Genomic DNA, 12,891 nt, shown 5'->3' with positions numbered 1-12,891 from the left:
CATTTCTGGCTCATTTCAGAGGGGATGATAGATTTCCAAACAGGGGACTTCGATCAACCATGGAATTTCACTTAGCATTTTTCAGCAATATTTATTTATCCATGCATGCATGGATTGAGATATTTATTTATTTTATTTTATTTATTCATTTGTCCAATGCACAAATACATAGGAAAAAAAATAGACATGTAGTAATATATATAAGGGTAAAGTGAACTTAGGGGAGAGGATATATGAAAGAAAGAAAATATACATGATAAGTGAGAGAAAGGAAAGACAATTGGACAGGTGACGAAAGGCACACCAGTGCACTTATGTTCTCCCCTTACTGGCCACTTAGGAACCTGGAGAGGTCAATCGTGGAGAATCTAAGGGAGAAGTGTTGGGGGTTAGGGGTTGACACAATTGAATCTGGTAATGAATTCCACGCTTCGATAACTCGATTGTTGAAATCATATTTTTTACAGTCAAGTTTGGAGCGGTTCGTATTGAGTTTGAATCTGTTGCGTGCTCTTGTGTTGTTGCGGTTGAAGATGAAGTAGTCATTGACTGGTAGGACATTGCAGCATATGATCTTGTGGGCAATACTCAAATCGTGCTTTAGGTGCTGTAGTTCTAGGCTTTCTAGGCCCAGGATTGTTAGTCTATTTTCGTAGGATATTCTGTTTCGAGTGGAGGAGTGACGGGCTCTTCTGGTGAAATATCTTTGGACATTTTCAAGGGTGTTGATGTCTGAGATGTTGTATGGGTTCCAGACAGATGAGCAGTAGTCCAGGATGGGTCTGGCAAAAGTTTTGTAGGCTCTTGTGAGTAGTGTGAGATAGGCAGCTATACTGTAGAAGCGGAATGTATAAATAAATGAATAAGCTACATCCTTCTTTTCTCCAGGTGGTTAATCTATCTGGGTGAAAAAGCTAAACAGAATTGGGCTCTATTCAGAGGTGGAGGGGGGACCGCAGTGGGGGTAGAAAAAATGGAGTTCTTTTTAAAAGGATCAAGCATACAATTTTAAAAATGTTTTGTAAAGAGTTTGACATGGTTTGATTCCTTTTTTTAAAAAAAAATATTTTTTAATTAATTTTTAACAAGTTTAATGTACACACAACATAAAACAGTGCATAGTGAAATGTGCCCACCACCCCAACACACACACACATACCCCACCACCAATCGGGGGTGTTTCTTATATAATCCACTTTGACCCAAGACATGCATAAAGAAACCCAAGGCACATGCAAAACATGATCATAAACTATTCATTTGAAAGATTAGATCAAAGTGTGGGGCATATTCGAGAGCTTGTTCCACTGACATCGCTGTGGCAGGGCTGAAATAAACCAATAATTCTGGATGAATTGGCTAATATAGAAACATAGAAACATAGAAGACTGATGGCAGAAAAAGACCTCATGATCCCTCTAGTCTGCCCTTATACTATTTTCTGTATTTTATCTTAGGGTGGATATATGTCCAAAGTCCACATTTTGGACAGAGAGGACCGCTGGTTTTAAAGAGGAGTAAAATAGAATAGAACAGAACAGAACAGAGAAGAGAAGAGAAGAGAAGAGACATCTGTTCAGATAGGAGCAGGTCAGGTTTAAACAACGAAGTGTCCTTTTTGCAAACTTAGCAGAAGACGTTCGAGCCTCAGCCAGTACCTGGGAGAACCACAACTCACCTTAGTGAAGATTATCTTGGTTTATTTTTAACCCACGTTATGGAATTGGGAATTGCATGTGGCTCGGAGTCAGCATGGTTGGAGATGTTTATAAGACCTTCAAATGAATCCATCTTCTACTGGCAGGGGTTACATAAAGAAGAGACAGGACACGACGCAATGGATGGAAACTAGGAGAAAAGCAACCTAGAATTATTTTATTTATTTATTTATTTATTTATTTATTTAGTTAGTTAGTTAGTTAGTTAGTTAGTTAGTTAGTTAGTTAGTTAGTTAGTTAGTTAGTCAGTTACTCCAATACACAATACATATTGAAGAGGATAGACATGAAGTATTATATATAAAGAAAAGATATAAAAGTAGAGGAGAAGATATATGAAAGGAAGAAAAGATATATGATATATGAGAAAAGGAGAGACAATTGGACAGGGGATGAAAGGCAGGCTAGTGCACTTATGTACGCCCCTTACTGACCTCTTAGGAACCTGGAGAGGTCAATCGTGGAGAGTCTAAGGGAGAAATGTTGGGGGTTAGGGGTTGATACTACTGAGTCCGGTAATGAGTTCCATGCTTCGACAACTCGATTGCTAAAGTCATATTTTTTATAGTCAAACTTGGAGCGATTAATATTAAGTTTGAATTTGTTGCGTGCTCTTGTGTTGTTGCGGTTGAGGAGAAATTTCCTGACAGTTAGAACAATTAATACAATACAAAAGTAATATAATAGCAATAACAATAGCAATAACAATAGTAAAAACAATAACAATGCAATAGCAATCTAATAGGATTGCTGGGTTTTTCTTTTTTCCCTCCAAGCCATTTTCATGTCACATCAGATTGGATCACTGGTGGTAAAACAAGAGAACAAGCCGGGTTTGTGTTGCTTCCGACAGATCCTTATCTGTAGGGCTTGTGACAGACTCAAATACGTTTTTTCAAAAGGCAGCTGGACTTTGTTTTCCCTCGAAGACGTTTCGCTTCTCATCCAAGAAGCTTCTTCAGTTCTGACTGAAGGATGGGGAATGGAAGGAATTATCTTCCTTGCAGCTGGTCATTTGCATTCTGTTAGTTATAGCTATAGTTAGTTATAGTTTATTAGATTTGTATGCCGCCCCTCTCCAAAGACTCATTGCAGGAAGTCATTGAGGCTGCTTGGAGATTTATATGTGTCCTCTGGTTTACCTGAATTGTGCAAATAGGCTGAACACAATGAAACTTACATACAAGAATGAATGATGTTTCTTCTACTCTCCCCATTTTTCCACGTAATCTCTGTCCCGTTCTATGGCCTTCCTCCTGTGAGACCCAAGGGCGTGTATGCCCTGTCGGTACCACCTCTTGTTCTGGTCACGAAGCCATTTCTGCACTGTGTGAATCATCTCTAATGGCCTCACCCTCTGTGCCCAGCGACTAACCGTACTTCTGTCGACTGCAGATTCTCCATAAACTGTACACAAACATTTGTGAATGTTCCCAACAGTTTCTTTCTCTGCAATGAGAAATTCAATGACAACACGCTGCTTGTAAGGTACATCACTTAGAGACGCCATTTCGAAACACTGCTGCAGCTATGCTACCTGTCTGAAGAAACGCAAAATTGACACACGCACTCCTGACAATTCAAATAATGTACAGTGGTGCCTCTACCTAAGAACGCCTCTACTTGCGAACTTTTCTAGATAAGAACTGGGTGTTCAAGAATTTTTTGCCTCGAGAACCATTTTTCAGTTACATACCCGAGCCTCCAAAACTGTAGCCGGAAAAGGCAGGGAGAAGCCTCCGTGGGGCCTCTGTGGGAATCTCCTGGGAAGAAACAGGGCCGGAAAAGGCGGGGAGATGCCTCCATGGAGCCTCTCTAGGAATCTCCTGGCAGGACATAGGGCCAGAAAAGGCAAGGAGAAGCCTCTGTGGGGCCTCTCTAGGAATCTCCTGGCAGCAAATAGGGCCAGAAAAGGCAAGGAGAAGCCTCCGTGGGGCCTCTCTAGGAAACTCCTGGCAGGAAACAGGGCCTCCACCTTCCCTGTGCTTTCCTCAATCGCATGCATTATTTGCTTTTACATTGATTCCTATGGGAAAAAATGCTTCTTCTTACAAACTTTTCTACTTAAGAACCTGGTGACGGAATGAATTAAGTTCATAAGTAGAGGTACCACTGTCTACCTAAAGTTTCGCAGTTGTACCTTTACTGTAGCTCGAGGGGAAAAATGTGGTGCATTACTTTCCGGGCGACCCTCTTATCTGCTAATGCAAGCAGAAATTAAAGGAATTCGCTTTAGTGGATCTGACAATGAAGAGTCAGAATTCCACAACTGCCCTTCTTCTATCGATTGGCTGTTTCTCGGGTTGCCTTCTCTTTCTCTTTCTCCCTGTCCATCCGAGGCCGGTTTGAAGTCCACCCCAGCTGTGGGAAGCATCGATTGCTTCTGCCAGCCACGGCAAGCCGGGATTGCCGCCAAACAAGCGGAGTCATTTATTGACAAAGAGCGACCAGCAGATGATGCTGTGAGTGTGTGGCTCTCCTCTCCTCTCCCTGCTTCCCGCGATGATGCACTGCTGATAGCAGCTGTCAAAAGTATTCGGCTCATGGAAACAAGGAAGGTGGGCAGAAGGCTACAAATCCACGTCTCCTGCCATGAAGACTTACCTCCCTCGGCAGCATAGCTGCTGCCGCGAATCCGAGGGGATGGAGCCTGCCAGAGGAATGCCTACTTTATCCAGAAGTACCTCCAGTTGGCAGGGAAATGCCCTGGGGCATTGCGGGTATCATCAGCACCACGGCCCGGCGTTAACACCGACAGCTTCGGGACCTCCGTGTCCGACATCGTGCCAAACCAAGGTTAGATGTCAACCGACATGGGACAATGCGCAACGGAACGCCAGGAAGACCTTGGCCAAAGTAAAGGGGATGAGCAGAGGTAGAAGCCTGGATTGCCCCTGTGCCCACAACTGGCACGAACCTGTACAGGTGAGCCTTTTTTGTTGACTAGGATGGATAGACGCACCAAATCGAGCCAGGCAAAATCAATCAGCCGTCACTTTAGAAACATAGAAGATTGATGGCAGAAAAAGACCTCATGATCCACCTAGTCTGCCCTTATACTATTTTCTGTATTTTATCTTAGCATGGATCTATGTTTATCCCAGGCATGTTTAAATTCAGTGACTGTGGATTTAACAACCACGTCTGCTGGAAGTTTCTTCCAAGCATCTACGACTCTTTCGGTAAAATAATATTTTCTCACGCTACTTCTGATCTTTCCCCCAAGTAACCCTAGATTGTGCCCCCTTGTTCTTGTGTTCACTTTCCTGTTAAAAACACTTCCCTCCTGAACCTTATTTAACCCTTTAACATATTTAAATGTTTTGATCATGTCCCCCCTTTTCCCTTCTGTCCTCCAGACTATACAGATTGAGTTCATGAAGTCTTTCCTGATATGTTTTAGGCTTAAGACCTTCCACCATTTATGTAGCCTGTCTTTGGACCCGTTCAATTTTATCTTTTGGTAGGTGAGGTCTCCAGAACTGGACACAGTCTTCCAAATGTGTTCTTAGGAAAGATCGAAGTTCTTAAATCTGGCAGTACATTTTATGAAAGCCCAAAGGGCTGTCCAGTGTGAGGAAGGGACGTTTTTGCAAGGGATTTTAATGTGCTTTCTTTATAGTTTAATGCCCTTTGCCCTGGCTTTGTTACATTGAACAGTGTGTTAACATTACTTCGTTGTCGTGTTGGGAAATGATTATCTCTGAAAGCAGCTAAAATGATTCAGAACAGGAAGACGAAAGACAGAGCGACTGAAATATAATTTTAAAAGAGGAATATCTGCAACAATCAAAAATATCTAGTTTGAAATAAGATGTTTATTTTGCTTGTCTTCTACATGCAGCATGTATGATGAATTTGTTGTGGTCTGAAGTTTTGAAAATGACTCTCCTGACACCGTTATTTCATAATAATAGAAACAGAAACTTAGAAGACTGACGGCAGAAAAAAACCTCATGGTCCATCTAGTCTGCCCTTATACTATTTTCTGTATTTTATCTTACAATGGATCTATGTTTATCCCAGGCATGTTTAAATTCAGTTACTGTGGATTTACCCACCACCTCTGCTGGAAGTTTGTTCCAAGGATCTACTACTCTTTCAGTAAAATAATATTTTCTCATGTTGCTTTTGATCTTTCCCCCAACTAACTTCAGATTGTGTCCCCTTGTTCTTGTGTTCACTTTCCTATTAAAAACACTTCCCTCCTGAACATTATTTAACCCTTTAACATATTTAAATGTTTCGATCATGTCCCCCCTTTTACTTCTGTCCTCCAGACTATACAGATTGAGTTCATTTGGATGTGGTTATGCTAAGAATCCACATACAAGAGATATCTCAGTAATGCAAAAAATTAAATCAACAGGGATTTCTAATAATATTGAGAGATAACTATAATTGTTTCTCTTCTATAAAGATCCAGAAATCAGAATCTGGGTTTTTTTTTTCATTTGCTTATGAGTTAAACGTTTGCTCAAAAAACCCTGATTTTACTGAAATGTGAAGGAGAAGAAAGAAAAACAGAAACAATGTTAAATCTGTAAACCAAAAAATTAGTTGTAAGGGAGAACATGGTGTAAATAAATGTTTTCTTTAATCTGAGTGGGGTTTTTTTTAATTTAAAAGGAAGAATAAAGCATTTAAAGTTAAATTTCAGTATAGAAGTGGTATAAATTTTAGCAAGAAAGATTGGAACAGAATTTCTCAACTACTATCTCAATTACTTATCGAAGTAGATTCTTCAGTTTCAGCAACGTGGTAAGCGGGACCCCGTATATATGTCCCCCCCCCCAGGTAGTTTTATTTAATAGGCATGTGTGTCTGTGGTGGGTTGTAAATAACTTTGCTAACAGTTTGCATGCTCATGTGCACAACTAATGATGGGCTGTTCGAATTACCTGCTACCGGGCCTCCCTCGGAGGCCGTTAGCAGGTTGATCTCTGATCTCTGGCGGGCCCTGGATGATCTCTGGCGGGCCCTGGATGATCTCTGGCGGGCCCGGACAGGGGTTTATCCTCTGTCCTGGTGCTTCTTGACCTCTCAGTGGCTTTCGATACCATCGACCATGGTATCCGTCTGTGCTGGCTGGAGTGGTTGGGAGTGGGGGGCACTGTCCTTCAGTGGTTCCCCTCCTACCCCTCTGGCTGGGGTAGGTTGTTAGTGGGGGGTCAGAGGTCGACCTCTAGGTTTCTCCCTCAAGGGTCAGTCCTCTCCCCCCTGCTATTTAACCGCTGGGCGAGATCATCCAGGGCCATGGGGTGAGGTATCATCAGTACGCTGATGATACCCAGCTGTACATCTCCACCCCATGTCCAGTCAACGAAGCAGTGGAAATGATGTGCCCGTGCCTGGAGGTTGTTAGGGTCTGGATGGGTGTCAACAGGCTCAAACTCAACCCTGACAAGACAGAGTGACTGTGGATTTCATTACCCCTGGGGGGAGGAATTACTGACCCCCTCAGAGAGGGTCCGCAACTTGGGTATCCTCGATCCACAGCTAACATTAGAGCACCATCTTTCAGCTGTGGCTAGGAGAGTGTTTGCCCAGGTTCGCCTGGTGTACCAGTTGCGGCCCTACTTGGACAGGGAGTCACTGCTTACAGTCACTCATGCCCTCATCACCTCGAGGTTCAACTACTGCAAAACTCTCTATGTGGGGCTACCTTTGAAAAGTGTTTGGAAACTTCAGATCGTGCAGAACGCGGCTGCGAGAGCCATTGTGGGGCTTTCCTAGATATGCCCATGTCTTGTCAACACTCCGTGGCTTGCATTGGTTTCTGGTCACAATTCAAAGTGTTGGTTATGATCTTTAAAGCCCTTCATGGCATCGGACCAGAATATCTCCAGGACCGCCTTCTGCATCACGAATCCCAGCGACCGATTAGGTCCCACAGAGATGGCCTTCTACAGGTCCCGTTGACCAAACAATTCCGTCTGTCAGGACCTAGGGGAAGATCATCCGGGATTTTCCTACCGGAGCCGTGCCCCTGGCCCATCAGCTGCTGCCCACCACTGTACTGCGACGCTTCTGCACATGTGCGGAAGTCTTCCGGCTGGGTAGGCGGAGCCTCCCGCCTCCAGCACCAACTAGTCCAAATTGAGAATAACCCATTGCTGATATGGGTGTCATCCCTCCCCTCTTCGTCTATTTTTCTCTCTTTGTCCTTCCTCTCTTTTAAGCCAACTCTATTACACACCGTTTATACACAGTCTTTTGACTTCTCCGGCAAGATCGTTCTTGGCTGTATGATTCCTTCCGTATTCCCTCGGTATTGGGTTCTGTTTGGTGTACACTTCAATGATACATAATTGAAGATGACAGCAAGGATGGCTGATAAATGGCCATTAGTGCTCCATTTAGGAGCTTTTCTGGCTGAACGTATTCGTGAATTAAAAGGAGAAGAAAGCCATGGCGCCTCAGGCTACAGAGCTAGAAATCTAGTGATTCCCAGCCCCCTTAAAAATTACTTTTATTTTGCTCGTGTGGGTGAGTGTTTATCAGAGGTGGGATTTCCCTACCAGTTTGCCCATATTGAGAAAGACTATTATTATTATTATTGTTGTTGTTGTTGTTGTTGTTATTATTATTATTATTATTATTATTATTATTATTATTTATTGGATTTGTATGCCGCCCCTCTCCGCAGACTCGGGGCGGCTAACAACAACGATAAAAAACAGCATGTACAATCCAATTAATAAGACAACTAAAAACCCTTATTATAAAAACCAAACATACACACAAACATACCATGCATAACTTGTAATGGCCTAAGGAATATCTTAACTCCCCCATGCCTGGCGATAAAGGTGGGTCTTGAGTAATTTGCGAAAGACAAGGAGGGTGGGGGCCGTTCTAATTTCTGGGGAGAGTGGATTCCAGAGGTCCGGGGCCACCACAGAGAAGGCTCTTCCCTTGGGGCCCACCAAACGACATTGTTTGGTCGACGGGACCTGGAGAAGGCCAACTCTGTGGGACCTTATCAGCCCCTGGGATTCGTGCGGTAGAAGGCGGTTCTGGATGTATTCTGGCCCAATGCCATGTTGTTGTTGTTGTTGTTGTTGTTGTTGTTGTTGTTGTTGTTGTTGTTATTATTATTATTATTATTATTATTATTATTTAGATTTGTATGCTGCCCTTCTTCGAAAACTCGGGGTGGCTCACAGAATAAATATAGAAACAAAGTGTAGAAAACAAATCTAATACATTAAAAAAAACCTACAGCTTAAAACCCTATATATTACTCAATATGCATCATATTTATTGGTCAGGGGGACAAGATCTAATTAGAATGTGATTTGCTTTTACGTACTTCTCCTTTTTCTGTATAAGGGCATATTATCAATTATAACTTGTTATTGGCCAACTGATGACACGCCTTGGTCATCCCAGCTCTGCGTAAGATATAAGTCTTGGTGGATAATCAACTAAACATGAGCCAGCAATGTGCAGCAGCGGCCAAAAAAGCCAACACTATCCTAAGCTGCATCAACAGGGAAATACACTCAAAGACCAGGGAAGAATTAACACCACTCTACTACGCCCTGGTCAGAGCACATCTGGAGTACTGCATCCAGTTCTGGTCATCACACTTCAAAAGAGACATTGAAACTCTGGAGAAGGTGCAGAAAAGAGCAACCAAAATGATTAGGGGACTTGAAACAAAGACTTACGAAGAGAGATTGCAGGAATGGGCATGGATAGCCTAGAGAAAAGGAGGGCCAGAGGGGACATGATAGCAGTCTACAGGTACTTGAGGGGTTGCCACAGAGAGGAGGGGGTCACATTATTTTCCAGGGCACCAGAGGGCCGGACGAGAAACAACGGTTGGAAGCTGACCAAGGAGAGATTCAACCTGGAAATAAGAAAGAACGTCCTGATGGTCAGAGCGATAAGCCAGTGGAACAGCCTGCCTGTGGAGGTTGTGAACTGCCCAACTCTGGACACTTTGAAGAGGAGACTGACTGCCATTTGGTTGGGATGCTGTAGGGCAGTGTTTCCCAACCTTGGCAACTTGAAGATATTTGGACTTCAACTCCCAGAATTCCCCAGCCAGCAAATGCTGGCTGGGGAATTCTGGGAGTTGAAGTCCAAATATCTTCAAATTGCCAAGGTTGGGAAACACTGCTGTAGGGTTTCCTGCTCAGGCAGGGGGGTGGACTTGATGACCTACATGGTCCCTTTCAACTCTAACAATCAATCAATCAATCATTGATTGATTGATTGTTAGAGTTGAAAGGGACCATGTAGGTCATCAAGTCCACCCCCCTGCCTGAGCAGGAAACCCTACAGCAGTGTTTCCCAACCTTGCTATCAATATCAAGTGCCTGAATTACTAACAATCCAAACAAATTGGCTTAAATAAGAATCCCAGGAATTCAAGGTAGGCTGGATTTAGATTTCTTGTAAGGACAAAGGGATTTGGGACTAATGCACTTGACCCTTCTTCGTACATCTCCTACATCTACAGTATCTATATATCCTGTCTGTCTGCCTGTCTAGCTATCTAAACCTATTCATCTTTATCTATCTTCTATCATCTATGATTTCCATCCATCATCTGTAGCTTTATCTAAACCAGTGGTTCTCAACCTGGGGGATATTCTGTTTCGAGTGGAGGAGTGACGGGCTCTTCTGGTGAAATATCTTTGGACATTTTCAAGGGTGTTGATGTCTGAGATGTTGTATGGGTTCCAGACAGATGAGCAGTAGTCCAGGATGGGTCTGGCAAAAGTTTTGTAGGCTCTTGTGAGTAGTGTGAGATAGGCAGCTATACTGTAGAAGCGGAATGTATAAATAAATGAATAAGCTACATCCTTCTTTTCTCCAGGTGGTTAATCTATCTGGGTGAAAAAGCTAAACAGAATTGGGCTCTATTCAGAGGTGGAGGGGGGACCGCAGTGGGGGTAGAAAAAATGGAGTTCTTTTTAAAAGGATCAAGCATACAATTTTAAAAATGTTTTGTAAAGAGTTTGACATGGTTTGATTCCTTTTTTTAAAAAAAAATATTTTTTAATTAATTTTTAACAAGTTTAATGTACACACAACATAAAACAGTGCATAGTGAAATGTGCCCACCACCCCAACACACACACACATACCCCACCACCAATCGGGGGTGTTTCTTATATAATCCACTTTGACCCAAGACATGCATAAAGAAACCCAAGGCACATGCAAAACATGATCATAAACTATTCATTTGAAAGATTAGATCAAAGTGTGGGGCATATTCGAGAGCTTGTTCCACTGACATCGCTGTGGCAGGGCTGAAATAAACCAATAATTCTGGATGAATTGGCTAATATAGAAACATAGAAACATAGAAGACTGATGGCAGAAAAAGACCTCATGATCCCTCTAGTCTGCCCTTATACTATTTTCTGTATTTTATCTTAGGGTGGATATATGTCCAAAGTCCACATTTTGGACAGAGAGGACCGCTGGTTTTAAAGAGGAGTAAAATAGAATAGAACAGAACAGAACAGAGAAGAGAAGAGAAGAGAAGAGACATCTGTTCAGATAGGAGCAGGTCAGGTTTAAACAACGAAGTGTCCTTTTTGCAAACTTAGCAGAAGACGTTCGAGCCTCAGCCAGTACCTGGGAGAACCACAACTCACCTTAGTGAAGATTATCTTGGTTTATTTTTAACCCACGTTATGGAATTGGGAATTGCATGTGGCTCGGAGTCAGCATGGTTGGAGATGTTTATAAGACCTTCAAATGAATCCATCTTCTACTGGCAGGGGTTACATAAAGAAGAGACAGGACACGACGCAATGGATGGAAACTAGGAGAAAAGCAACCTAGAATTATTTTATTTATTTATTTATTTATTTATTTATTTAGTTAGTTAGTTAGTTAGTTAGTTAGTTAGTTAGTTAGTTAGTTAGTTAGTTAGTTAGTTAGTCAGTTACTCCAATACACAATACATATTGAAGAGGATAGACATGAAGTATTATATATAAAGAAAAGATATAAAAGTAGAGGAGAAGATATATGAAAGGAAGAAAAGATATATGATATATGAGAAAAGGAGAGACAATTGGACAGGGGATGAAAGGCAGGCTAGTGCACTTATGTACGCCCCTTACTGACCTCTTAGGAACCTGGAGAGGTCAATCGTGGAGAGTCTAAGGGAGAAATGTTGGGGGTTAGGGGTTGATACTACTGAGTCCGGTAATGAGTTCCATGCTTCGACAACTCGATTGCTAAAGTCATATTTTTTATAGTCAAACTTGGAGCGATTAATATTAAGTTTGAATTTGTTGCGTGCTCTTGTGTTGTTGCGGTTGAGGAGAAATTTCCTGACAGTTAGAACAATTAATACAATACAAAAGTAATATAATAGCAATAACAATAGCAATAACAATAGTAAAAACAATAACAATGCAATAGCAATCTAATAGGATTGCTGGGTTTTTCTTTTTTCCCTCCAAGCCATTTTCATGTCACATCAGATTGGATCACTGGTGGTAAAACAAGAGAACAAGCCGGGTTTGTGTTGCTTCCGACAGATCCTTATCTGTAGGGCTTGTGACAGACTCAAATACGTTTTTTCAAAAGGCAGCTGGACTTTGTTTTCCCTCGAAGACGTTTCGCTTCTCATCCAAGAAGCTTCTTCAGTTCTGACTGAAGGATGGGGAATGGAAGGAATTATCTTCCTTGCAGCTGGTCATTTGCATTCTGTTAGTTATAGCTATAGTTAGTTATAGTTTATTAGATTTGTATGCCGCCCCTCTCCAAAGACTCATTGCAGGAAGTCATTGAGGCTGCTTGGAGATTTATATGTGTCCTCTGGTTTACCTGAATTGTGCAAATAGGCTGAACACAATGAAACTTACATACAAGAATGAATGATGTTTCTTCTACTCTCCCCATTTTTCCACGTAATCTCTGTCCCGTTCTATGGCCTTCCTCCTGTGAGACCCAAGGGCGTGTATGCCCTGTCGGTACCACCTCTTGTTCTGGTCACGAAGCCATTTCTGCACTGTGTGAATCATCTCTAATGGCCTCACCCTCTGTGCCCAGCGACTAACCGTACTTCTGTCGACTGCAGATTCTCCATAAACTGTACACAAACATTTGTGAATGTTCCCAACAGTTTCTTTCTCTGCAATGAGAAATTCAATGACAACACGCTGCTTGTAAGGTACATCACTTAGAGACG

At 42.3% G+C, this 12,891-nt stretch overlaps 1 protein-coding gene across 6 annotated transcripts in view; it reads left to right on the top strand.

Annotated features, from left to right (window-relative positions):
- DLG2 (discs large MAGUK scaffold protein 2) overlaps window positions 1–12,891 on the top strand; it is a 1,028,485-nt gene that overhangs the window by 721,917 nt on the left and 293,677 nt on the right. Inside the window, exon 1 of one of the 6 annotated variants that reach the window (XM_070749574.1) lies at window positions 4,178–4,643. The exons of 3 other annotated variants lie outside the window; for them this stretch is intronic. In XM_070749574.1, coding sequence (XP_070605675.1) covers window positions 4,311–4,643 — 333 coding nt within the window. In that variant the 5' untranslated portion in view covers window positions 4,178–4,310. Of the gene's footprint in view, window positions 1–4,177; window positions 4,644–12,891 lie in introns of those variants that run through there. 2 more of the 6 variants (XM_070749576.1, XM_070749575.1) reach the window with 2 other exon arrangements.

The sequence above is a fragment of the Erythrolamprus reginae genome, chromosome 4 (genome assembly GCF_031021105.1).
Source record: "Erythrolamprus reginae isolate rEryReg1 chromosome 4, rEryReg1.hap1, whole genome shotgun sequence".
NCBI classification, from domain to species: domain Eukaryota; kingdom Metazoa; phylum Chordata; class Lepidosauria; order Squamata; family Dipsadidae; genus Erythrolamprus; species Erythrolamprus reginae.
Note: the sequence above shows the minus strand (reverse complement) of the source record. Positions and strands in the feature narration are given on the sequence as shown.